General features: G+C 51.4%; 1 protein-coding gene across 2 annotated transcripts in view; it reads right to left on the reverse strand.

Moving 5' to 3' along the window:
- VIPR2 (vasoactive intestinal peptide receptor 2) overlaps positions 1-27,623 on the reverse strand; it is a 70,309-nt gene that overhangs the window by 19,951 nt on the left and 22,735 nt on the right. Inside the window, exons 3-4 of one of the 2 annotated variants that reach the window (XM_045496365.1) lie at positions 26,029-26,136; positions 20,616-20,713 (exon numbers count right to left, since the gene is read on the reverse strand). In XM_045496365.1, coding sequence (XP_045352321.1) covers positions 20,616-20,713; positions 26,029-26,136 — 206 coding nt within the window. The remainder of the gene's footprint in view (positions 1-20,615; positions 20,714-26,028; positions 26,137-27,623) is intronic. The other variant, XM_045496366.1, reaches the window with a different exon arrangement.

Below are 27,623 nucleotides of genomic sequence, written 5' to 3' on the forward strand. Positions count from 1 at the left end.
TCCCACCTCCGGCCACATGCTTCCTTTCATGCAGGGCTCTTGGCTGCTGATGGCCGGGCACACGAGAGACAGTGTCACTTCACAGCCCACCTCCATTCTTCTTAATGCTTATTCATTTTTGAGAGACAGAGATAGAGTCCAAGCGGGGGAGGGGCAGAGGGAGATGGAGACAGAATCTGAAGCAAGTTCCAGGCTCCGAGCTGTTAGCAGAGCTGATGTGGGGCTTGAACCCACGAACCGTGAGATCCTGACCTGAGCCGAAGTCATATGCTTACCCGACTGAGCCACCCAGGTGCCCAAGCCCACCTCCATTCTGAACCCAGACATTTTATTCACCTCTTTAAATGCCCACCTTTTTCCTTAAAATTCATTGTGGATGACTTTGTATGGAGCAAGGAGAAGACTGACCTGAAGGGGTTCCCAGCTTCACTGTCTGATCACTGTTCTGCTGCTGAGACCAGAGGGGTTTGGAGGGGTGCTTCCTGTGAGAGAGCCCCAGCAACCACAGGAACTGGCTGGTTTTGCAAATGTATTCTGACCTTACTGGGTTTACACTGCCCTGGGCCCTGGGAGTGGGGATCACGGGACATTCTGCACTGGCCCTGATTTCTCCATAGCCCGGTTCACACCAGCTTAGTTCTAAACTGTAGAGAGGGGTTGTGCCCACCAGGGACACACTGAGCAGAGCCCTCACCCTGGGGTCATTGAGCTAACTCTGGTGCAGTCTGGGGCAGGAGGGGTGGCCCGATGAGGCCTTTGTTCCTGCAGCTTCACGGGGCTCGGCCACTGCCACAGGCCAGCGGACCCCTGTAGGCTGGCCTGCACCCACCACCCATCCCTGTGTTGTTCTTAACATCAAGGTGATGCCTTCAACAAGGGTTTTCCCCCTCTGTTACCCTTGTTATTGGAGGCTCAATACTGTAATGACATATCTCAGAAGTAGACTATAATATTTGGAAAAATGAGTTTCTAGTTAAGATTTAATGAGAAAATGAAATAAATTAGTCTAGCCTCTCAAATAGTTCAGACAATCAAGGTTAGCTTGAAGTTCGACCTTGGAAGCTAATGTATTATCTGATATCAGGAGGATTTTTCCTTGTTGAACCTTAAGACGCAAACCAAGATCCCCGTTTTAAACTTTAAGGAGTCTGCACCTGTGATAACACTGTTGGCATTCTTTTTAGCTCAAGAAGAGAGGCGAGGGCATGCTGGCATTCTGAAAGTGTCTTTGAAAACTCTAACTTTAAGTCTTTGTCCATTTTGTATTCTCTGTACTGAGTGAGGGATTATAAATAGGACTGGGGATTTTGTTTTGTGGTCAGAGATCACATTAAATAATGGAAAATGCAATATTTTAAACCTACCAAAAGCATAGAAGACAATATAATGTATACATATCATATAATATCTAATGTATACATAACATGTAATATGTTACATACATATTAATATAATACATCTATATATCTATAATAAACGTTATATGTTATATACATATAATACATCTATAATATAATACATCTATAATATTCCTACCAACAATCACCAAAACCAGGACGACAACTGAGTCAGACCCCGGGGATGCCCCAGGTAACTTGCTTATGCTGGGGTGCTGACCCCCATGATGCCCTCACAGGGTGTGTGCATGTGATCAGTACCTCGTGCTATTGCGCTGATGTTTTAGTTTTATTCTGTGCACGTGCTGCGTGTAACTTTTATCTCCCCGTCAACTGTGTTATTTGCTGTCCAGTATTTACTTTACCTTGTTTTTTAGTGCCTTCTGCCTAATTTTACCATTGCTTTAATTTTTTTTTATGTTTTTAATTTTATTTTTGACAGAGAGACAGAGCGTGAGCAGGGGAGGGGCAGAGAGAGAGGAGACACAGAATCTGAAACAGGTTCCAGGCTCTGAGCTGTCAGCACAGAGCCCAATGCAGGACACGAACCCACGAGCTGTGAGATCATGACCTGAGCCAAAGTCAGACACTTAACCAACTGAGCCCCCCAGACGTCCCTACTGTTGCTTTAAATAGTCAAGTCTTTGCTAGGCTTCCTTATCTATCTATCTATCTATCTATCTATCTATCTATTTATTTATGCTTACATTATTTGATTCTCAGTTCTTCTTTCTGGCTTCATAGTCTCCCCTGAAGCACATTCCTTGGGCATTTTTTTTTTCTTTTCAACGTTTATTTATTTTTGGGACAGAGAGAGATAGAGCATGAACGGGGGAGGGGCAGAGAGAGAGAGGGAGACACAGAATCGGAAACAGGCTCCAGGCTCTGAGCCATCAGCCCAGAGCCCGACGCGGGGCTCGAACTCACGGACCGCGAGATCGTGACCTGGCTGAAGTCGGACGCTTAACCGACTGCGCCACCCAGGCGCCCCTCCTTGGGCATTTTTAATGAGGGTTTGCTGGTTGTGGATCCTGTTGGTTTGTTTTTCTGAGATGTCTCCTTCCCTTTCATTTTTGGGTGGAAGTTCAGCTTCAGCACAGTCTGAGTGGACGGTCATCTTCTCCAGGCCCTTGGAAGGCACCTGCTGTCTATCCTGTTGCTCTTGTGCATGCAGGGGGCCGTCTGTTCTTGGTCTCTGGCATTTTCTGGCATCGGCACCATTGCCTGGCCGTGGCCTTCTCTCTGTATTTGGGGTGGTCCTGCTCTCCGCATTGGAGAACTGGTGCATCACCCGGGCTGTTAGCCATGGCATGTTCTCCTGCCAGGCCTGCCGTCAGACTGACCAGCTGTCCTCCCGAGCGGTTCCCTCTCCCTACCGCATCTGGTGCTGCGTCCCTGGTGCCCACGCTCCTCACTGCAGAGCCTGCCTCTGAGCTCCTATGTAATATATCTTCCTGACTTTTATTTTTAGGTCGATTTTTTTCCAGATAAGGTCTGGCTACAGCATCTTGTTTCAGGTTTATATTTTTAATTTCCACTTTTTCAAAAACATTTCAGATGCACTCATGCCTGCTCACTTCATTATTTGAAGCTTTGAGGACGTAGCCTCACTTTGGTACCTGCGGACTTGCACACACAGTGGCTCCTTCTTTGTGTAGTTTGTGCACTGGGGAGACAAGCTTGTCCTCGGACTTGGTCTGTGGGCACTTGAGGCCTGGGTGAAGATGCTTCCTTCCAGAAGCACCTGTGTACTGGAGCCGGGCACCCCTGCTGCGTCCAGTTCAGGACACTTTACGTGAATGTCCCAGCTTAGGGTTTCTGTACCAGGCAGAAGACACAAATGGGAAAACCCAGCTTTCGGGGGGACACACCTGTGGTGACAGATTTTTAGATTTTCCTCCTGGAAAGCAAATGCAGGTAAGAAAATTGTCTTTGTCACCTCCGTGGTCTGATTTTTGGTCTAGCTCTCAACTCCAGCCGCCCACCACCGTCTGCACCGGGAAGCCGTTCATCCCAGCTCTTCATGATGACCCAGCAGTTGCCCTGGGAACCAGCCGCCCCTGTTGCCTGGCACCTGTTCTCAGCTCTTTTATTGAGATTTTTTTTTTTTTTTTTTTTTTTTACTTTCTTGAAATCTCAGCTGTGCATTTTAAAGCAGCATTGTTATACCTTACTTAGTATTTTTGGGTGATTTGTAGTGGGAAGTTTTTACCCCCAATTTCTTATGTAAGATTTTTATTTCTTGCTGAACTTGTGGTATTACTGGTTAATTTAATTCATTCTGCTCAACCCATTACTGAGCACTTAATTGGAACCAGACACCGAGCAAGGTGCTTTGGGTACAGGATGAGTGAGAGAAGGGCCCCACCCACGAGGAACAGGACACAATGCATGAGCTGGACATTGAGATAGGTATGAATTAAAAATTTTTTATGTGTTCACTAAAAAAAAAAAAGGAATAAGAGAAAAAAAGAGGAATATACACATTTCAATTTATATTACTTTGCTTAAAGCTGGTTTAGATTTTCCCCATCTTATGTTTTCAATCACTTAAGAAGGGTTAATTCGGTCATTTGCAAATTGCCTCTGCTAAGGCCTTTGCAAAGCAGAGCAGACCCCAGGGCGAGCTAGAGACCTCAGTGGAAGGCAGCACTGGGGAAGTCTCACAGAACAAAGCACAGAACAGCCATGTAGCAACAACTGAGAACCGTGATTACGTGCAGCGTGCAGTGCTTAGCAGACAGGAAACTTTCACACAGCCGACTTTTAAGAGAATGAGGCAAATCACAAGAAAATCGGGGGTGTCTACAGGATGACAACTTTTGGGGTTTCTTCTGGGTGCACCCAAACTCCTGTAACACCACCTATGTGGACAGAACTGAAGAATAAAAATTAATGTTTAGAACATGAACCCTGAAGGACTGTGTGGAGCTTTCCATCTTTGATGCAAGTTTAAATTTATTTTCACTAGAAGTGGCTAAAACCAGCTAAGTGGTTTCAAGAACCGCACAGAGGGTCTACACAGGTGCTTTTGTCCCCAGGTTCCAGGGTCTTCCCAGGTCCTACCTCCCAAACCAGCTTTCTTCCCTGGGGGTCCCAAGTTAGACCCTCTGCCTCAGCCCCTGAGAGACCGCACATCCCCATTTGGGGCCTTCTGAGTAAATGCTTGTTTCCGAGAGGCTCCATGATCCTCGGTCCATCTCGTCATGAATACTGACTTACATTCTGCATGATTCCCAGCTGCTCTCAGAGTGATGTCCAGACCCATTCTCACACCCAACTTTGACCCAGGGCCCTGGACTCCCCCTTGCCCACCAAGGGAGTTCAGCCAACAAGAAGGAAACCTTAAATATTAGAAAGAGCGTTCACAAGAGAACAGATGGAAAGGCTTTATCCTTTTACTCTGGATCCAGATAAGACAAATGAAGAGTCATATGAGCTCCCAAGTGTTTTGATAAGTTGGAATTCACTGTGTATAAAAAACAGGAACAAAAGGCACAGTTATATTGCCCAGCACATCGCAGAGAATCATTAAGTATTTGTGGGATGAATGAGTGACTGCACTGTCAGAGTAGAGAACATAGGTAAATAGAACAGACGCAAATAATCAGATCTATAAAATCCTGTTTTTAAAGCTCATGGGACATGCTATGTATGATCGTAAAACTGAAAAGAGCAATGCAACTAATGAATATCCAACTTTTTTCTTAAATACACCTTTTTTGATTTTTTGTTTGTTTATTTTTGAGAGAGAGAGAGGGAGAGAGAGAGAGACAGAGAGAGAGAGCATGAGCAGGGAAGGGGCAGAGAGAGAGGGAAACAGAGGATCCGAAGCAGGATCTGCGCTGACAGCAGGGAGCCCGATGCAGGGTTCGAACTCACGAGCGGTAAGATCACGACCTGAGCTGAAGTGGGACGCTTAACCGACTGAGCCACCCAGGCACCCCTTAAATACACTTTTAAAGAATAAAATTAGAACTAGAAAAACAGTAATTCATTTGAAAAATTTTGAATGGGAGCATTTCATAACAAATGTGTCAAAATTATAATCAGAGGCATAATTACGGCCTTAAATGTCGTTGTTAATAAATAAGAAGATAAAGCATCAACGAAAGAAGCCAGAAAAACAACGGAATGAGCCAAGTAAGACAAGAAGGAAGTAATGATAGAAACACAAGTCAGAATCAGTAGGCCGGGCTCCCCAGGAAACAAGCCCACGAGGACACAAGTTTTCGAGTGTTTATCTGACGTAAGTATGAAAAGCCTAGACCAGCGAGGACTCTATAAATCGTTGACATAAGTAAGTTAGGAAATGGTCAGATTTACAACACCACAGAGTAGTTTTTTTCTGTAGAGGCCAAGATGAGATATGCAGTTGCCAAGTATCTAAAGGGGAAAAATAATGAGAAACAAATATCTAAATTGTATTTTATACACACACTCACATGTTTTAATTAAAGTACTAAACTCTGTGCTAACAAAGTCAAGATTTTAAGAAAATGGATAATACTCTGGAAGCGTAAAAATGATCACAACAGGTTTAAGGAAAACCTAAAAATATCAATAACCAATGAAGAAATTTTTAAAAAGTTGATGACATACAATCTGTAAAAGTGACACTGGACCCAGCGGCTTTAACAGGTGAGTCCTTCCATATTGTCTGAGCCAAATTATCCCTGGGATGCAAAAATTGGTCCAGAGCATAATAACAAAGGAAAAGCACAACTATCATAAGTCTGGTATCAAATCCAGACAATATACTAAAACAAACAATAAAAATAAACAAAACTTACAGACTAATTTCACTTATGTCTGCAGAGGGAAAAGTCTCCCATAACTGTGCTCTCCTCGTCTACGCCTCCCTGAGCGGCCCGCGCTCCGCTCCGTGTCTCAGCCTCACGCCCTGCCCTTTGTGGCACATCTACCTCCCCTCGGGATGGATGGGCCTCTGTCCACCAGCCCTTGCTGGACTCCTAGCATCATTCCCTCCTTGTCCCTCTCCTCCTTCTCCGAAGTGTTGATGGGTCCCCATGTGGCTCCTGCTCTCCCCCCTCCACACACTCTCTCTGCAGGGTCTCAGCGGCTACATGCAGTGCTGACTCAGAAACTGGAACGTCTAGGCCTGACTTCTCTGGCACTTCCAGGCATTCTGTCCTCTGGCCTTCTAGAACTTTCTACCTATGCATTTCTAGACGTCTCACATTCAGCATGCTTGAAAACTAATGCACGAACACACCCCTCTTCTGCAGCACTTGGCCTTAAATCTGGCCCTCCTAATGCCAACCCCATTTCCCGACATCAGCACAGCAATTCAGGGTTGTCCCTGTGTGCGGTCTGTCACACACACTTTCAAGCAGTCAGCAAACCCTACCACGCAGGGGAGGGGCAGCCTGAGTCTGAGCTTGCTTCCTTCCCATCCATGCGGCACACACCCTCTGTGTTCTGTCTACCCCGTGGCACTGGGCCTGTGGCCCACAGAGCAAGCTTCCACGCCGGCCGTTTTCGAGCTTGGATGCAGGTGAGAACTTCCTGGCGCCCCCTTGCTGGTCTTGGTGGGGCCTAGGCTCCCAGGTGACTTTAGTGTGCATCTGGGTCTGAGAACCGTGATACCAATGGTTCTCCCAGTGTGACCCCCCAGACGAGCAGAGACAGCAGCACCCAGGAACTTGTTGAGATGCAAACGCTCTGACCCACCTGTCCCCACCTGCCCCAGAATCAGAACCCCGGAAGGTGTGGTCCTCCAGGTGAATCTGATGCAGCTCTGCTTCCGGAACCTCTGGTCTACACTGCAGACAGGGGTGGAATGTAAGTGTGACCTTCCCTGTCTCTGCTCCAAACCCCGCACAGAGGCTGCTTGTGAGCGAAGCCGTAACGAGGTCCCTACTGGCCCTCCTCAACCTTGCGCCTCCTACAAGGAGCTGGGAGCAAGTGCCAGCCACACGCTGTGTCCCTGCATTTCCATCTTTATTCTCCTACCCAGGCCTCAGCAGTCTTTATGAGGGGCCCCTCCTCTGGGAAGCCACCCTCCCTGGTCCTCTCCTGCCCTCACGAGGTTACGCTGTGGTGGCTGGAGCTCCGTGAGAACAGGCACAACTCCTGTCCCCTTCCCGACCCAGCCTGCAGTGGGCCCCTGGGAACCCGAGGTGCAAAGCCTTTATGGTTTTCAAATCTCTCGTTACCGTGTCATCCGATCTTGAGACCGCGGGGAGACAGGCCGGGGTGACTGTCTCTGCCGAGCAGAAAGGGAACTGCAGCTCTAGGGCAGTGAATAAGTGGCGTGGGAGGGGTGGGTTTGGTCGCCTGGTGCTGACCCCCAAGTCTCGGTCCTTCCGTGGGAAGTGGGAAGGACAGCACCACGCCCTTTTTCGCAAAGACTCGGTGACTCAGCACTGGAGTGGGGAGCTTGACCGTGGAACTGCCTGACCTCTGGGCCTTCCCTGAGGGTTTTCACAGGAGCATCTGGGGGTTACATCGGGGTGAACGCAGAGCTCATTAAGCACAGCGAACAGATAAGTGTGAAGTGACTAAATCAGAGTGGCTTCAGTGCCCACAGGAGACCGGAGCTGCCTGGGCCTCTGATGTGGCCGCCCTCTCCTTGCCTAGTGGACACGCGCTTCTTCCAGATCAAAGTTATGTCTCTCCGGGGCTTCACACATCTCTCAGATTCTGATTCTTGCACTTCTTTCAGATTTTCCCAAGACTGAGGAGGGGTCAGGGCCGTTTGGCCACAGCTCTGCTCCCTGAAGACCTCTGTCGATGGGCACCGATGGGAGAGAAATGTGCCTCCGTTTCCGCATGCAGGTGAAGTGATACGTTCTGGCTGTGCCGTCTGACTGTGGATTTAGCCACCACGGGTCAATCAAGTGGGCGAACTGGCTTTGTTTTTCCCTCCAGGGAGTGGACGTGACGGATGTCTCGTTCTTAGCTGCCAGTGCCGTCCTGCCCTGAGGCAGCGCGAGAGCCGGGGCTCAGGGGACCTGAGATGGGTGTGCCAGGATGATGATGGAGGCGAGGGAGCAGGGCCCTGGCTCGCCGACCCTGAGCACCAGTGGCCGACGACAAGGAAGCATCTCCATCTGAAGAGATCCCAACTGAAGACCTCAACGTCCAATGCTTCAGAACCTGTGATTTCACTTTCACAAACACTCGCTTTCGTGTTTGCTTTGGTCTTTTTAACATTGTCTTGTTTCCCCACAGACAGCTCCCGGGTGTGGACACAAGGGGCCTGGTGGGAAGAGCCTGGCCGGCGGAGGGAACCCAGAAATGACGTCGCAGTGTTCTCTGACACAGAAAGGGCTACAGATACTTCGGGCACTGAGTGCCACGGCACGGGGACGCCCTGCAGGCCGAGCGACCAGCGGCCATGTGTCACGCCCTCCTGCTTGAGTGCCAGGATAATCCCAGGTCCCCTGCGGATGGAGGGCCATGTGTTATGACCACATATTTGGGGCTGATTTACTTGGAAAAGGTTTTCACCAGCATCATCATCACAACATTGGGAAGTGAGACAAAACAGTCCAGGAATACTTTCCTGTCTCAATATTTCCGAGAAGCCAGACGCTCTGGAAGAGCATGTGGTGGGCAGTGGTGGTGACGGGACCCTCTGCTCTGAGTCACTTCTGAGTCGCGCAGGCAGGATCTATGCTCAGCTTTCGGCTGGCGGTCCTGCCTGGGAGGCGGTGACGTCCCAGCAAGGGGCTGGGTTGGCCTTTCCCCGTCAGCCTGTCACCGGGGCTGCTCCCACAGCAGCTGTGGTGGACAAGGCGATTTCTATGTCTTCTTCTAATTTTCCACGAATGCATGTGTGCTGGTGCTACCAGGGCAGACAGGGCCCTTCTCAAAACGCAGAAGCCCAGCCAGCGTTTTCCAAACAGCGAGTCATCACGAGGGTGACCACCCACTCCGATTTGCCCCGGGGCCAGGCCTGGCTTGCATCTGGTATCCTGGAGTAATTATTAATAGCTCCTCCTTTCTCTCTCAAAGGGCCAGGTTTGGCTGACATATGATGCAGTCACCCTATTTATAACCCGTTAGTCGGTTATGTGATCCATTTAGCGGGCAGTGACCAAGGTTTGACGACGAGTAGCAGAGAAAGTGTGGTTTCGTGAATGTTTGTGCTGGGTTGCAGTGTGAAATGGATTTCCAACTGTGCACTTTAATCAAAGGCGTTGGAAGCCCCTTGACTAGACCAGAGACTCGTGACTCAGCCGTCTCGGAAGCTTTCTGGTAAGAGCTGCACCCACCTCTCACCTCTCCCTTCAGCAAACTCAAGAGACGGACACTCAGCTGTGTTTTCCTCTGAACCTACTGATGCCTTCATCGCATGCATCACTGTCCGGAAAGCCGTGGTCTCCCAGAACGCTCTTAGTGAAGATTAACCTGCCCATCAGCAAGTACCCCTCTGCACCAGCGGCAGAAGAAACAGCACTGATGCTCAGATAGAGAGCGCGTGTCTCAGGATGGGGTCCGCAAGGCTCCTGTCCTTAGGGTGCACAAAGGCCTGTTGATAAACGAGACCAACGCACGCCCGAAACGTGAACGAGCCGCTGCTAACCTGCCTTTCTAACTCCGAATTCAGGCTGCATGGCCGAGGCTTGAGCAGGAGCAAGAGGTAGGTGGTGGGAGGCGGGGCCTTGGGTGGGGAAGGGCTATGGGGCAGGTCCAGGCTGGAGGGACGGCCAAGCTGGGGGGATGCTGGGCAGGAGGAGCAGGGCTGCCCAGGCCCCTAGCCACAGCACTGGTGACACTCACTGCTTCTCCCTGACTCCGGGACTCGCACATTCCATTCCCCCCAGGTGGCCGCAGGCAGGGGTTGAGGGCGGCGCTTGCCTCACTCTGCAGGACACCCCGGATGTGCCAGCAGGTCCAGGGGCTTTCACCTTGGGGTGGCTTCTGGGCATGAAACCACCTATTTTCAGGGGGAGTGTGGTCCAAGGTTCCATTTATTTCCTGACTGAAAGGCAGAACACCAAAGCCCCTGCCCGAGACGTACACCTTGTCTCAAGATGCAGGATGAACCCCAGGATCGCGTGTCGTAAAATGTACCAAGTTGAAGTTTTCTTCCCGTTGGTTATCGGCAAAATATCGTGTAAGACCCGCCTATTCTACTACAAGCCATTCTGCTTGGGAGGCTGAACAATATTCAGACAGTGCTGCAGCCTCTATAATCCAAAACGTAGCCCAAAGCTCATTCACTTCTCCCAGCAACCTTGGGAAGGAAGCGGACTGAGTGTTATCGTCATGTTCCCATTACACTAATGAGGAACCTGAACCCCAGGACGGGAGAAGCCAGTTTAAGGACACAGGGCCCTCAAGCTGCAGAGGTGAGACCGGAGCCCGAGCCCCACGGCGTCGTCCGTCTGGGAGAGACCAGTTACCCTTCTGTCCCGATTTTTTTTCTTCAAGAGGAATTAGCTGCTTGAAGGAGCTTGGATGTTGCCACCTCACCCTGATAATGGTAAAAGTCTGAACGACGTGACAAATCAACCACTCGTCATGGATCTGCCGGGGGGGAGGACACAGGACGAAGTGCTGCCCCAGGACTAGACAGACAGACGGTCACAGGGAGTCACCGCCAGGCACAGTCACGAGACTTATGACCCACCGGTTCAGCTGCGGTAATCCAGCGGGCCTGGTGCAGCAGGAGGTCAGGCAAATGTGTCTGTGGAACAAAAGGGAGCCGGGACAGAGACCCACATAAGCGGGCACTGAAGTGTGACAAAGGAGCAGAGTTGAGTGGAGGAAGGACAGTCTCTTTGCCACATGCCACGGGAACGGCTGGACGTCTGCACGCAAAACAGGAACAAACACTCAGATCTCACACCCGCTCAAAAACTAACGCGCATAGATCACAGATTGAAATGTGAAATGTAAAACTGGGAAAGTCCTGGAAGATGTCTGAAAGAATGGAGATGCCCGGGTGTGGTGATCCTTTGGAGCCACAGCACCACCGGCATGGTCCGCGGGAGAAAGAGTTGGTACCCTGGGCTTCATTAAAGCTAAACTGCTCTACAAAAGCCCCCATCCGAGAGCAAGAAGGCAGGCACAGGCCGACAAAGGACTGTCACTCCAAACAAAGAACTCCCAAAACTCAACAGGGAGAAATTAAACAACCCCATTTAAACAAAACGGGCCAAACACCTTGACAGACAGCTCACCCAAGGACATGTCTAGACGGCAAGTAAGCTCACGGAGAGACGCTCCGCACAAGGGCACCGTCCACGCTCCCCGTGGAGCTGAGACCCACACCCACGGTGCACGGGGTGGCAGGCACGTTCTCTGGCTCAGGCTTACGTCCCATAAACACATGACACCGCAGGCTCGTTCCCTTCTGCTCTGCTTCCCCCCTAATCAGAAAGCGACGAAAACCGCAGTGCTGTGTGTCCTGGCTTGTCCGGGGATTAAGTGAGATAGTCCGTGTAGAGCTTAGTAAGTGCTCTTAGTAAGTGATTTATGTTATGTGGTTTGATTTTATAATGAAAACCATTTTTATAATGCAAGAGATGTTAAAAGTTATTAATGCAATGACGCAAGTCCTTGTTCAGTTGAAGAAATAGTTCTCAAACTTCCTTTGTGCATGTTCTGTGTTCACAGAAAAGGTCAGAACACACTGGAGACTGGTCTCCTCTTCCCCATCCAGCCCCTGACTGGCATTGCCGTGGAAGGGAGGGGCAAGGCAGGGGCCCCAAGCCGGAGAATCCCTGTGGGAGATTCTGGGCGGTCAGAGGCACAACTGGAGGCTGAACGGAGGGAGTGGGAGAGCCCTGAGCTGCGACTTGGGACCTTCTCCAGTCCTTGATGCCCCACTTTCAGAGTCGAGGAGAGGTGGGCACTGATCCTGTCTGCAGACATCAGAGACATCTGGGCAGCAGGGACAGGTCTTCATTCCAGGAGGGAGTTGGGCTCTGAGGTCAGAGGGCATACGAGGGCACACGAGAGCTCAGTGCTGATGACCCAGGAGACGTGTGTGTGACCAGCAGGTGTCTGTCATGGCATCTCATGCCTTCCTCTCCTCTGTGAGGTCACCGGCTCTTCTGAGGAAGGAGCAGACATCTGGAAAATGCCTCTGGAGAGCTCAGATGCCTCATGGAGGAGCGGGTGAAGTCAAAGATTGTCCGATGACTCCTACTCCGAAATAAAGGCTGATCTCCCAGAGAAACTCTGCACTATTATTTAGCTTGGGGTCTGCGGCGATATTGGAAATGTGATTTTGCAGCTTCTTCACGCACGGCTGTGTGTTGACATTTTAAAGAGGAGAGGCTCGGTGGGGAGGTGGTCGTGTCCCAAGGGGCTGCCACACCACTCAGCACGCAATTCCGCCCTTTACTTTAAGTAACTGCATGGAACATTCTTATGTTGGTGTGGAGGGCTGAGAGGAAAAAATGATTTTCTTTCAAATCCAAATAGGACATTTCTGAGGCAAACAGCCATAGATATTTTGGGGGCATTTTATCCCACTGAGACCTGAAAGTCACTATGAGAAACATCAGACAAACCCCAACAGACAGGCATTTACAACATCATAGGCCTATATGAAAGAGAAAGACTGAGGAATGTTCCAGATTGAAAAACACTGAAGAGTCATGATAGCCCAGTGCAACACATGACCTTGTACTGGGCACTGACCGAAATGGTGCCTCGATGGCAGATAAGATCACATTGAATTTCCTAAATTGGAGAACAGTGTTGAGGTTCTATCAGAGAACATCCTCACTTTAAAAAACTTGCCCTCACGTTTTAAGTGGTAAAAGGCGTGTGTGTGCAACCCGCTATCCGCGGCAACGGGCATGCACCCACAGCTCGCCGGGACGCAGCAGAGCAGATGTGGCAAGACGCTGCCTGGAGAATCGGGCTGGCGACGTGTGGGTTCCCCACACCATTCGAACATGTAAACTACTTCCAGGTCAGACCACAGGCTCGACAGAGACAATGGGACCGTCAGGCATCCTTATTGTCCCGACAAAGTCCAGGGTTAAAAAGCAAATGTAACTGAGAAATGATCTGACAAACTTGGCATAAATGTAAGTGTTTTATTTTGTTTTGGGACTAAAATTAGATTTATTTGAATACAAAAGTAATATATGTTTACTTCTGAGAAAGTAGAAAATGGAACAAAGACTTTTGAAAGGAAGAACACGGCTATTACAACGACTCCCCGCTGCCAGGAGTTTCTGCCCTTTGTCAGCTGGGCCTCTGGCTCCCCGAGTGTCCAGCCACGACCTCCTCCAAGTACATCCAAGTGACTGGCCATCAGTAGGTGAACTTTGTCAAAACTTCGTCTTTCTTTTGCTGGCTCTTTCTTTAACGGAGCTCTGTAGTAAGCAGTAAAACAAACACTACTGGTTTCCACCCTTTCTTCAGTTATTCCACTTGGTCCTGACATGTGTACATCAAATGAAGAAACTAGTCGGACCGTCCAGTGAGTAATCTGGCTGTTCCCCAACCAGCCAGAGGACCAGGGCCTTCCCTCCCGTCCCCACCTAAGGGCCCGGCAGGGGCAACCAGCACCCCAGGCTTGCAGACTCCCAGAGGCCTGAGCCCCAAATGCCTGTCCCCCCAGGCAGGCTGCTCACAGACAAACCCAGTGAAAAGGGAGCATCAGGGAGGTCAGACCCTTCCCAGGAGCACCGTTCCGGGCCGAGACCAGCCTGGTGCCGCCCGCCCTTCTACCAGCGCTTCAGCCCAGCTCCGTGGACACACCCCATCCCCGCCACTGTTCTACGAGAAACAGAGGCCTCCGCTCATCAGGGCAGGGCCCTGGGCTCGTGACCGAGCCTTCCCAACCCTGTGAGACTCCCTGGGTCTCCTTCCCAATGACAGGTTTTCTTTATATCCCTTCTTAACTTCTCATCCTGTTTCTCCTTTGGCCTGGGAAAGACTCATTTCTTTATTGGGCAAGCACTACACATTATTGTTACAGGTTCAGTTAGAACTAGAATAAAGATAGCTAATAACTGTGTCTGTCCCATGAATCTTGTGAATCACGTTTCTGCTCATGGTCAGATTTCTGCCTGGACCCGGGCAGCGGTCTCACGCGAGCGCAGGCTCCTCCCCGTGGGCGGCGGGGTGTCGTGTGCTCTGGTTATGGCATTCTGACCCAGTCCTCCTGCCCCGCGGCCCCTCTGGGTCCCGTCCGAATCTCTGAGCCCGGTCTGCCCCGTGCCGGCCTCGCTGTCCAGGATCCCGGTGTCACCCGCTGCTGACGAGCGGTCCACCTCAGCCGGACTCACAGTGGGAAGCTCCCTCCTGCCATCTGACGCGAACCGAGGCAGACACAGCCCTTGGAGCTTGTTCAGAAGCCGAATTAAACGGCCAACTGCAAGGGAAGCAAACACCGGGTGCAGGTGCCCCAGATCTTGGTCGGGTGGCATCCTCAAGTCTGCCACCTGGAGGTGCACACTTTGCCGTGTTCAGGGCTCCAGCTCTGGCTCCCTGTCCACGGACAGCTGCTCAGCACACCCCCGAGAGACTCCTCCCAAGCAGCGGGCCAGCAGCGCGCTCCTACAGGTCCTCCTGAGGACCAAGCGAAAGGCCCAAGTGCAGCTGACCTGGGAGCACCACAGACACCCGAGTGGCCGTGACCCTTGTTGTTGGGTGGGAGACCTCAGGGAGGCCACACTGGCAGTTAGGCAGAAAGAGTTACTGGTGTGTCTGAAAGCTGAGAGGCGAGTGCAGCAATATTTTTAGGAATATGGCATAATATGGAAGAAATGTGTCCGCTTGATGCATGGGAGGCTGAGACGCCAGACAGTTCTCTTGGCTAAATTTAGCTGAAGTGCTCTTTATTGAAGAACTATGTAGCAAATATATAACACAGGAGACACACGGAGCACACTGCTTTGGGTGTCCACTGCTCAAAGGACGCCGGTGTGTTGCTAGGGCTGCTGTCCTTTGGCGGGATGGCCTGCACAGCTGGCGGGCAGAGTCCCGCGTGGTGACTAAAGCCCCGGGTCAGCTGCAGCCCTGGGTCCTTCAAGATTCATCAGGAAGACTCCCGATACTCAGGGAAAGGAGGTACCCTGGCCCCACAGAGACTTGTGGGTGCTAACTTCTAGGTGTTTCCATGTTTCACCAGCTCTCAGCAGTCCTGGGAGATCGGAGAGGTACAGACGATGGGCAGCAGGAAGGCACTAACGCAGGGAGCCTGGTTGAAGGAGTGTCCCCAACCTGGGGCCTCAAGACAGCCTTCACCACAGGAAAAAAGCCAAGAGATTGGGATCTGGACAATGTGCTGTGGCAGGGAGCTGCCCTGGTCGGGAGAGACCCAGGGCGGGGGATGGCCTCGAGGGATGGATGACCAGACACGTGACTCCAGGTGCAATGACGCTTACTGGAAGTCCCGCCTGAGGCTGAGAACGTGATGCCGGGACAGGAGACCCTCAGCTCCCATGGGTGCGGAACCCATGCGCCCCATAAAAGGGTGGGGGGCAGCTGAGAGGGTCCTGTGGTCTATACCTGACCCACCTTTCCCTATAACATTCCACGGGCTGGGGCACAGGAAAGGACACATGGCAGCTGCTGGTGTGACCCCTGCAGGTCCCTGGGGGTGCTCCTTAAATCCCGTAATGCGATGAAGCCCTTTATGCAAAGACCCAAAGATAAAAGGCCCGAGAGGAAAATGCTCCTACGCCAAGGCACACACCCGAAGGTGGTTCTGGTGGGAGGGGGACTGCCATATGGAAACCAGGGACCTGGTGACAGAGGGAGTCTGAGCCAAGCGTGGCCAGCTTCATGATTTCACTGTGAAGACCAGAAAACCGAGGCCCAGACCATTGCCAAACCCCTCGCGACTCGTGGGCCCCCTTGGCCCAAAGTGAGAAGCAGCTTCAGCAGCATCGTTCCTGCCATTGTCTGAGAGGGTCTTTGACACTTTTTTCTTCCATGTCTTCGGACCCTCTGGGGTCTTCGGACACTCTCTTTCTCCATGGGACTCCCCCTTCCCGACTTCATTTTATTTGGTGATTCCTTTGCCATTGCAGACAAGTCTGTGGCTTTGGTGGAGGCTAACTTTTTTCTTGAACTTAATTAATTCTGAAGTCAACAAAGATTGCACACACAACACCCAGAGCAGAGCTGCTGTGTGAGAGCAGGAAGTCCAATCAGAATCATAAAACCGGGAGGAGACTGAGCCCCTGATGAGCCGAGGAGTGACATCAGAAGGGGAGTTCATTAGGCTCACTGCAAGGCTGTCCCCCGGCCCTCCCCCCCCCCCCCCCCCCCGTGCCCGAGGAGGCCCAGCTGGGCTCTGACCCACCAGGCCCTCTGTGCCGCTGCCACGCCACATGCTTTCCATCTTTGACACGATTCCTTAAACAAGCAAGTATTCAAGGTATTTGAACAGCGGAAACTGCAATCAGGGAGAAAAATTATTCACTGTGGTTTTGTGCCATCATCTTCTTCTCTTGTACACGTTAAAATATTTTGACTTTCTAATCCATTAGTAGGGAATATGCGTTCGTGATATTTGTAGAATCTCCAAAATGTTTAATTAAGAAGCAAAAGAGCTTTCAAACTGGATGGAAAAGCATCAGAAAGTAGGGATGCTCTGTGCTTCATGCAGGCAGGATTCAGTTCCAGGCTTTTCCAAGGACCAAGCGGACCCAGAAGAGTTTTCCATCAGTTTCCCTGGGAAGTGTGACCCGCGGGAAATGCAGAGAAGGAGGAGCTGCCGGCTTTGAGTTGGCAAGTTGCCAGTATTGCCTTGGATGTCAGTTGCCAGCTCCTGCCCACCCGCGACTCCAGTACAACCAGGTCGGGTTCATGGTAACTGAGGACAGACTCAGAAACTTGTGGTTCCCAAGAAGTGCTTGTTTGTCAAATGGATGAACGAGGACTGGCCCATCCTCTTACCGGGACCTACACCTGGCTCGGAATAAATGCTGCTCGGGATGTCTTGGGACATTCTGCTTCCACCCCACACGGGAGTCGGGGACGCCTGCACACAGTGGAACGAGAGGTGTGGGTGGTCGAATGTGGGTGTCAGAGACCCCCACCCCCCCGGCCACAGAGGTCCAAGACTTTCCTGGTCATTGGGACCTGTTGTCTCGCCCCTGAAATGGGCTGACAGCCGTCCACCAGGGTCACCTGGGAGGCAGGGGACACGTGACAGTGCTCCTGGACCCCTGCTCATCGTGAAGTGGGGCAGTCTCCGTTCCTGGTCAGAATTCAGGATCTGCAGAACAGGCCCTGTGAACTCTTCTTGCTACAGAAACCATCCTGACACTGGGGGTAAATTCTGTACCAGTTCAAGTTTTATTCTTAGAAAGCCAACAAGACCGTCTCCCGGGTTGGTCATATTAAATAGCTAAACAGCAGTTGGAGACTAGTCTGGAACCAGAAATCCACACGTATCTGCCTGTGAAAACATGTTCTCAATTTAGATCCAACATGAACAGGTCAGCGACTTAGGACTATGCTCTATCAGTAGCCAGGAACATGGCACCAGTCCCCCCATCTTCCAGCTGGGGCAGCTTAAGCCAAATGGCTGCCACAGCTGTCGGCCACCATGTTCAGGGCTTTCTAGCACCTCACGTTTCCTGCCCGACAGGGAACTCATGAGAGGCTGACATCTCACTGGGACTTCTTGCAAAATCCAGTAAATATAAAAAGAATGATATGAAATATGTCCAAGGCTGAGCATCACTCTGGCGTGTAGCACAGCCCCCCACAATGTGCAAAGTCCGAGGTGATTAGACCCCAGGATGCGCACGGCAGCTCTTACCTGGAGGCAGAGGACAGATGGGAAGCAGACGAGAAGGAAGAACTGACAGGGTGTTCCGTGGCATTAAATTCTGAATATGTGGGGCGCCTGGGTGGCTCAGGTGGTTGAGCATCTGACTTGATTTTGGCTCAGGTCATGATCTCACGGTGTGTGGGTTAGAGCCCCACACAGGGCTCTGTGCTGACAGCGTGGAGCCTGTTTGGGATTCCTTGTCTCTCTCTCTCTCTCTCTCTCTCTCTCTCTCTCTCTCCCCTCCTCCCCGGCTTGCTCTCTCTCAGAATAAATAAACTTAAAATTTTTCTGAATACGTTACATTTTAGTGACGTCCTGAGATGCTCTGTGTCCACCCTCTCTGTTCACAAGCCCGGCTGAGGGTGGAAACCACTGCTCACATGTCTTGGCACATGCGGGACGGAGTGCACTGGTGCAGTTCCCTGTGTCCCGGGTGCACACAGGTCGCCAAGTGGCCCCTGCTGGCCAGAGAGAACACAGGTGCCACAAAGGTGACTGCATGCCAAGGGGGAGTGAAATACATTTGACGCAAAAAGTCAAATTTCAGTGATTGTGCACAAGAGAAACAGAGCTGGGGCCTCTGACCGTGTCCTGTTTTCTCTGAGCCTCAGTTTTTCTATCTGGAAGGTGGGCTGTCATGAAGACTAGATAAGAGGTGGGGGAAATTTGGGCAGGTTAGTCAAAGCGCACAAACTTTCAGTCATAGGATGAATGAGTTCTGTGTCTCACCAAAAAAGAAGGTAAATAGGTGATGGATAATCAGCTCGATTGAGGTGTTCATTTTACAATGTATATGTACATATACACATCAAAACATCACACGTACCGTGTACAGACATGCCTTGGGGATACAGTGCGTTTAGTTCCAGACCACCACAGTAAAGCAAATACTGCAATAAAGGGAGTCAAATGAGTTGTTCGGTCTCCCAGTGCTTATAAAAGTTATGTTTACACCACAGTGTAGTTTCTTAAATGTACAACAGCATTATGTCCAAGGAAATAATGCACACACCTCAGTTAACAAATACTTTACTGTTAAAAAATGTTAATCATCATCTGAGCTTTCAGTGAGTCATAATCCCTGATCACAGATCACCATAACAAATACAATAATAACGAAAAGGCCTGAAATATTGTCAGAATTAGCAAAATGGGACACAGAGAGACGACGTAAGCAAACGGTGCTGGAAAATGGCCCCCAGAGACTTACTCGACACAGGTTGGCCGCCGCCTTCAACTTGCGAAAGCGCGGTAACCGCCACGTGCAGCAAAACGAGGTGGCCCGGACCTTAAGTACGTGCGATGCTTGTCACTAACACCTCGGTGGGAAAAGACCGCATGAGACCGTACTGGGAACTGACCCGGCTCCCAGTACGGCTCAACAGTGTCTGCTCTTCTAGCACTCCTCCCTCACCGACTACTGGCCAGGCGTCCAATTAGTGAGAAATCGGCTAAAATGGAAGCTACTTCCTCTTCTAGAATTTAATGATTTGGTGGGGAAGACTGGCTTTTAACCATAAACCTCAGTGAGGAGAGCAAAGACAGCCCCTCTATAAAAAGGGGCGTGAAAGATGATCCCGCAGGAGATCGTATCTGACGGTGACATCAGTACCAGTCTCACCAGCGGCCGGATGGCAGGGCCCAGGGTTGGCGGGAGGTGCACGAGTAGCTAGGTAGGCCCCCAGGCTCTTTTAAAGCGCCTCAAGTATGTTCCTACACAGCAGACGTCTGCGGAAACACAGCACGACTTCAGGGTAAGGAGGCGTTCACCTGTCCGTATGGCGTCAGGGGTGAGTGAATGCAGCCCAAGGGGCAGGACAGCGATCTGGTTTCCTGGTGGTATACAGAGTAAGACTACAGTGGTACAACGTTGCAGAGTGAGTGTTCCGGAAAGAACAGCGACGCCAGCCCTGGGGCTGTGGGCTGAGCCCACAGACAGGACCCCGAGCAGAGTTGAGCGGACTTGATCTGACACATCATTTGAGTGATCGCATTCTCAGAAAGGGGTCATCTTGAGCACACCGCCACGGCCCCCGTACACCGTGCCGGCCCCCAGCGCAGCCCCCAGCGCGACTTGGGCACTTGGCCATGACACGCTCCCTCTCGGTTTGCAAACACCCTCTATGCCCAGTTCCGGCCCCTGCTGCTGGCTCGGGGTCACAAAACTACCGCGGGGCTGCTTGACAGCCCACATTGTGGCAAAGCCTCAAACCCATCGGGGGAACGGATGCTCGTTAAAGCTCACTTCAGGCGGGCAGTGCCGCTCAGACACACTGAAGGTAGGCGAAGAGAGCCAGGCTTTCCGCCTCCACAACGGCAGAACAAGACATGACTCCAAGTGCCTGGCGCAGAACTGAAATAGGGCCGTTAAGAAGTAGAGGAAAGGAAACCTGCACAATTCTCGCAGGGTAGCCAATGGACGCTGTTTCGTGTGCACTTCTGGAAAAGGGGCTGAAATGTGCAGGGAACCATGCAGGGGCCCTTACCTTGCTCTCGTCCTCAGGGTCATTATAGCCGCACGCGTCTATGAAATCTGGAAACATCTCTGACCACCCATCACTTGTGCAGTTTTTGCTTATGTTTCCTAGAAGGTAAAGTTCAGGTGTCAGGTCTGTGGGTCCACGACAGCAGCCTTAGCAGCGACAGCGTACGCAGTGCTTGGAGGTATGTGCATTCACCTGCCCGGGCTTCCCACCCATGAAACCTGGGTTGTGCAGGGCCTCGGTGGCTCAAGGGAGAGCTTCTGTGTCGCGAAGCACAGTGGTGGTGCCCGTAGCTATGCCGGTGATGGCTGCAATGTCTGGTGTTATCATTACGGAGCACAGTGGACAACTTGCGTTCTGCCCAGTGACGGACCATTCCGGAGCCCGCTATCCCAGTCCACCCTCACTCCGCTGCCCCGGGCACAGTGGCCAGGGAGCACGGGCAGGCACCACTGACCACTGATGCTGGAGGAAGAGACTGTGGGTGTAAGATTTAAACCCCATAAGGTAAAGGCAGTTTTGATCTTATAGTACCATTTTTTTGCTCCTAATTAATGTAAACGTGTATGTTAAACTCAGGGATGCAATGTTCCCTCAGGCTACTGAAATGAAAGTGTCCTCAGCAGGTGACCGCAGTCATTGAGTGGTGATGAGTGAAATCAGGGCTGGGCACTGGTGGCCTGTGATGGGGGCAGGCGGGGCTGGGGCTCACTGGGTGGGCTTTGGGAGGCTGGAGCCCGGGAGGCCCTTCCTGCCTTGGTGATCCCTACCAGCAGCTGACCCCCCAGAGGGTCCTCTGTGACTCACAGCCCCAGCAAATCTTTCCACTCACACGAGCCAAGACTGTAAGGCAGACTTGGTGGGCATGACTGCCCCCGTTTCACCTGAGAAAATGAGATTCTGAGGGTTCCGTCACACGCCTGAGGTTCTGTAACGACTGAGCCGCAGAGATAGGTTTTTGAACTCAAAAACTCCTTATTTTGTCAACCCCAGGGCAGCCTACGTGTTCACCGGCTTTGATCGATTAATCAGACAAAATCGAAAGCAAAGCGCGTTCACATGGAGGTGATAACATGTGTAAACGACTCCTGGCATGCCGTGTGGAGGCAGGTGGGAGGGCCCAGACCCTGACCTGCTGGCAAGTGGGGAGGGGGTCTCAGCAAAGCCCCCGGCAGCATTACCTGGGCTCATGCTGCCCGGTCGCTCTCCAACACCACCGTCCCGTGCATTTTTCTGACTCCAGGCCCCCAACCCTCCTCCTGCTCCAGCTCCAGAGGGTGTCCCAGGGGAGTCTGGGGGCGGCTGGAGGGCAGGGACCATAGTAGGGAGTGGAGGCAAGCCAGAGTCCTGAGAGATGAGGCCCACTGCCCTATTTTATAGATAGGGAGACAGGCCCACAGGAGATAAAGATCTGCCCGGAGTCAGGAATCAGAACAGCAGTGGGAGTGGCTGTGGCTGCATATGGCTCGCTGAGCTCCTGCTGTATGCCAGGCTTGGTGCCCAGACCCCCATTTAACCCTGAGACTACATGGGGGCCCTTTAGTGGTCCTACGTCACAGGTGGGGGACCTGAGCCGACAGGTGAGGGGCCCTGTTCCAACCCCAGGCAGTGGTCTCCTCGTCTGCACAGCACACCTGCTGTCTGGCCCTCGTTGCCCGGCTCTTGGGACCTGTGCCTGAGTTCTGCGGATGCGGCCAGGAGTGGGCACTGAGCCAGTCATTCCTCATTAATACACAGCAAACACTAAAGAAGACACTGAAACGTCAAGATCCCACACAGGTTCTCCATTTTTCTGGAAGACACCTGGAGGCAGAGGCAGAAGGCATGCTTCCAGGAAATGCTTGAGGCAGCAATGTGTAGAGAGGGGCCTGGGAGGTGGCAGGGGGCCTGGAGGGGGGTGAGCGAGGGGCCGGGAGGTGGGAGGAGGCCTGGGGGGGGTAAGCGAGGGGCCGGGAGGTGGGAGGAGGCCTGGGGGGGTGAGCGAGGGGCTGGGAGGTGGGAGGGGGCCTGGGGGGGTGAGTGAGGGGCTGGGAGGTGGGAGGGAGCCTGGGGAGGTGAGAGAGGGGCCTGGAGGTGGGAGGAGGCCTGGGGGGGGTAAGCGAGGGACCGGGAGGTGGGAGGAGGCCTGGGGGGGGTAAGCGAGGGACCGGGAGGTGGGAGGGGGCCTGGGGGTGGGTGAGGGGCTGGGAGGTGAGAGAGAGACCAGGGAGGTGAAAGAGGGGCCAGGAGGTGGGAGGGGGCCTGGGGAGAAGAGAGAAAGTCCAGGGAGGTGAGAGTGGGAACATATAGGAAAAGAGGGGAAGCCACAGCTTTATGACTCAGGAGCTTGGACCTCCTTCTCCCTCCTCTGTGAGTGGACCTCTTCCCCACCCTGACTCTGTGGGGACCATCTGCTCGGTGGGAACCCCTACCACTTTGTGAGGACCTCCCAGTCTTTGTGAACTCTTCCTGCTGTAGCCCCAAGTTTAGCAGCCATGCCTGGCGCCCTCAGCAGAACGGTGACAAGTGTTGCTCTCGCGTGCTCCCCAAAGCTGATTATAAGCTCACTGGGTGTAAGTCTGTGAGGGTCCTTGGTTGTCTGCAGAGGCAGGGAGGGTGAGTGTGCCTGCACTGGGAGCACGGGGGTCCCTGCCCTCCAGACGACCCAGTCTGATGTGAGAGCAGCTCCCAAGTGTGAGCTCTGTGTTGCAGGCACCGCGTTAGGCTCCACAGCCCTCAGGGTAAGGTCTGACCACAACCCCAATGCCTAGCTAGTTTCGGGACTCACTCTTGTCCCCCCGGGACAAGTTGGCAGAGCCAGAACTCAGAGCCAGGCTGCTTGGCTGCAGGGCCTGTGCTCTGGACCATTTTATTGTCCATCTGTTTGGGCTTTCCCTCCGATGCAGTCACACCCACTGTCTCCCTGCCCTGGAGAAGCGCTAAGTGAGCAGGAACCACCATGCCCTAAGGGGTCAACTCTTCAGAACAAACCTTAGTCTATGAGCCTGCCTCCCTCCTTCACTTGATGGTTTGTCGCTGTCCCTTTTAAAGATTCATCCTCGGTGCTAAACTGAGTCCCCACAGCTTTCCTGTCACTCTGCTGGCCTGTGGGAGTGGATTTACACCCCATATCCTAGCACAGCTCAGAGGGGCCTCCCACGGACCCTGGAGCTCATGCAGCATGAGGACAGCAGACAGCAAGGTGCTGGTTGCCATGACATCATCCAGAGAGCCCACCCAATTTCCCGCTACTGGAGGTAGGAGAACTCAGAAGAGAAAACAATTTTCATGAAAGCACAGATCTGTCTCTTGAACATCTGGGTCTATGGGCTGAAACAGTCACAAGTCACTCTATGATCTGGCTCTCCCCACAGGTCACTGTGGGAGCAACTATCACATTCTAAGTGCTTTCTGCTAACTGGGAAGTAACATACAGATTCAAGTCCTACTGGTTCTTAACTGTATTTCAAGACCACACTTTATCCCTGCCAAATTTCCTATTTGGGGCCCCCGCCCATTGCCATCCAATGCCTGTCGGCCCCAGCCCCAGCCCTACTCAGCCCCCAGCTCCGGATTATGTTCACGTTTCTCTAAGGCCCACACTCTGTCCAACGCTCCTAGAGACTGCACTCCATGTGGACCACAATTTGTCGACAGTCTGTGTAAGTGCCTCATGGTTCACATGTTTTGTGACCAGTTAAATAAGGGGATGCATATACTTTTCAGATCACCTAGCTGCTTTCTACAGACTCAGGAGAATTCCCTAGTAGTAGAGATCTCCCCACAGCAGCAAGGCAGTGTCATGCTCCCTGTTTGGATAAAAAAAGAGCATCAGGCATTTAACCCAAGGCAGACACGGAGTCTTCATTCTCCATAGCAGCACAATGACTCATGGCAGAGCCAGGTTCTAGCCTGACCTGGGCTGGGTGCCCCAGGTGGCTCCCCTCTGGCAGAGGTTAGGCGCTCACAACAGGTGGCCCAGAATCAGAGCTCTTGGGCTCTCCAGTGTGCAACCCCCGGCTGCCCCCTGGAGGCATTTAGAACCTGCCATCTATTAGGGGAAGCCTCAGTCTATGCCAATTCATTTGAAATTTCTGGGAGAATATTTATAGTCCAAACCATTCAGTACAAATGTTATTGACTAGATAGGATATTTTTTAGAGTTTAGATTTTCTAAAATAATTTAGTTTTTCTGACTTGAAGATGACCAATGTTGCTTATGCAGGTATGACCCCAAGTCCCCTCAAACTGCTTCACTGACTAACTCAGGAAGAGTCTCACCTTGCAAGTCACAGGGATAAAAGGAAACCTTTCTTTTCCTCCATCCCAACCTGTGCCACAAATTTCTGCTTGAAGCGTTTCAACAATTCTACTTCTCAAGAGTTTTTACCCTGTAACGCTTGCTCAAGATGAAAATAAGTTCGGGGCGCCTGGGTGGCGCAGTCGGTTAAGCGTCCGACTTCAGCCAGGTCATGATCTCGCGGTCCGTGAGTTCGAGCCCCGCTTCGGGCTCTGGGCTGATGGCTCAGAGCCTGGAGCCTGTTTCCGATTCTGTGTCTCCCTCTCTCTCTGCCCCTCCCCCGTTCATGCTCTGTCTCTCTCTGTCCCAAAAATAAGTAAACGTTGGAAAAAAAAAAAAAAGAAGTTCTCTACAGTGCTTGAAAGTATCCTGCCTTTCTGATTTCCAGATGTATCTCCTCTTTTCTATTCTTCCGGATAGATTTCTTCATGTTATAAAAGTCTGGATCCTTTACAAGAGAAAACAAAAACCACAGCACAGCACAGCACAACCACCTTCCTGGGAACAAGCCAAGAGATGTTGTGGCAGCGTGCGGAGAGCAAAGGCGCAGGACCGGTGGCACCCCAGCCCTGCCAGCCTCTCCGGACCCTGGAGACAGAGAGACAGTGGGTCTTCTGACCACATGGAGCCGGTTCAGAAAGTGGGAGCTGGGAGCTGAGCTCGGTCCAATGAGCAAGATGTTTCCTGTGGACGAGAGACTGCTTCTGGGCTCGAGGAAAGCCTGGCCACTGTCCCTGAGCATCAGGGTGCCTCAAAGCATCTAGAGGACGCTCTCTGATGGCTCACGGACACCCACGAGTGGCAGGGAGGCACAGGACTGCACGGATGTTTTCCTCGGCGCCTGAAGCCAGTGGCTCCTCGTCTGCATTGCCACCCGCCCCCTTTGGGGCGCTCCCGTATCAGGCTCACTCGTCCATGCTTGTCTCGGGCCTGCTCTCCCCTGCTGTTTCCCTTGAGGTGGCTGACCTGGCAAGAAGCTTCTCATCCTCCTGCTCCTCAAACCAGCTCAGGAGATGATGGCACAGCTGTTCCCTGACTCAGTAAAGGAAACCAAGGAGCCTGCTTCTTGCTGCCTTCCATGGAGAAGCCAGCCCATAGCCTCTGCGGGGGTTTAGACACAACGCTGACAGACGGTACCTGGTTTGCTGTAAAAATTGCTGAACACTGTAGGACAGGGCACTGTGACAGTCTCGCCTACGTCCGCAGGGCGCCAGCACGTAATGTTGTCCCAGACGCCAGTGCAGGCTAGGAGGAGAGAGACAGTGTAAGAAGGACTAACCAGTGCAACAGAAGCATACGCGTGGCTGCTTGGGGGATGCCTAGGTCAGCAGGAGCACATCTGTTCAAAGGCTTTGCAAGTAGATAGTCCCTTACTTAGGTAACTATCTTGCAAATTACCTTTTTGTGAAACAAGTTTGCACCAACAGAATTGCTGAGAATATAGTTAGCGTCTGTGTTCGTTTTAATCAGGTTTGGAGAAATAACCAGATGTGTGGTAGAAAGTATTTGAGTAATCCAATGTGCAATGTGCACTGATGAACTTTAATAGAATCGTTACTTCTCTCCTGCTGAGGTGCTTCCCCCAGTGTGATAATATGGGTACTCTTGAAGGCTTAGGGTCCCCTGGATGAAGGCGTAATTCTGCTTTTAGGGAATCTGACTTCAAGGATAATTTGCACATTTAAATATTTGATAAGATTTACTTGATTAAAAAAATTTTTTTTAACGTTTATTTATTTTTGAGACAGAGAGAGACAGAGCATGAATGGGGGAGGGTCAGAGAGAGAGGGAGACACAGAATCTGAAACAGGCTCCAGGCTCTGAGCTGTCAGCACAGAGCCCGACGCGGGGCTTGAACTCATGAACCTTGAGATCATGACCTGAGCCGAAGTTGGACGCTTCACTGACTGAGCCACCCAGATGCCCCAAGATTTACTTGATTTTATAGTCAAGATGACATCTATGTGATGAAATCTTAGGTTACCCTCATGCAGTTATCAAATAACCTAATTTGTATAATGTTATGGCTTAAGCCATTCTCCAGATCTCTTACAGGGTCTTAGCAACCACCACACCCTGTGCAAGGATACAAACGTGCCAATCATCCAAGGTGAAAGGCAATGACCTCTCAACGTCACACAAACCATGACAATCCACGTTTGAACCCAAGGCTTTTTACTACAAGTCCCAGGTACTGATACTATATTAATTTCAATATTGGAGGTGCTAGCCTAGGTAAAAACAAACAACAGTTCTGACATGCCTTCCAGTCCTGCACAGGAACCGTACAAAAACACCAATGAAGTATTTACATTCTTGGTTCGAACACAGGAGTGTTTTAGCTCAAGAATGCAGATGCCTCTGATAAGTTGGGTATAAATCAAGTTTTGCAGATGAAAATACTTTCTAGAAGTTTTTAAAATAAAAATGGGGCGCCTGGGTGGCTCAGTCGGTTGAGCATCCTACTTCAGCTCAGGTCATGATCTCACTCCTCCGTGAGTTTGAGGCCTGCGTCGGGCTCTGTGCTGACATTATGGAGCCTGCTTGGGATTCTGTCTCTCCCTCTCTCTCTGCCCCTCCCCTGCTCATGATCTGTCTCTCTGTCTCAAAAATAAATAAAGACATTAAAAAGATTTTTTTTAATTTTAAAAAATAAAATAAAAATGAAAATATATTCATTCTAAAAATTTAATTAGATACCAATGATTAAATGAGTAATAAATTCATACTAT

Source organism: Leopardus geoffroyi, chromosome A2, assembly GCF_018350155.1.
Source record: "Leopardus geoffroyi isolate Oge1 chromosome A2, O.geoffroyi_Oge1_pat1.0, whole genome shotgun sequence".
Lineage (NCBI taxonomy): Eukaryota > Metazoa > Chordata > Mammalia > Carnivora > Felidae > Leopardus > Leopardus geoffroyi.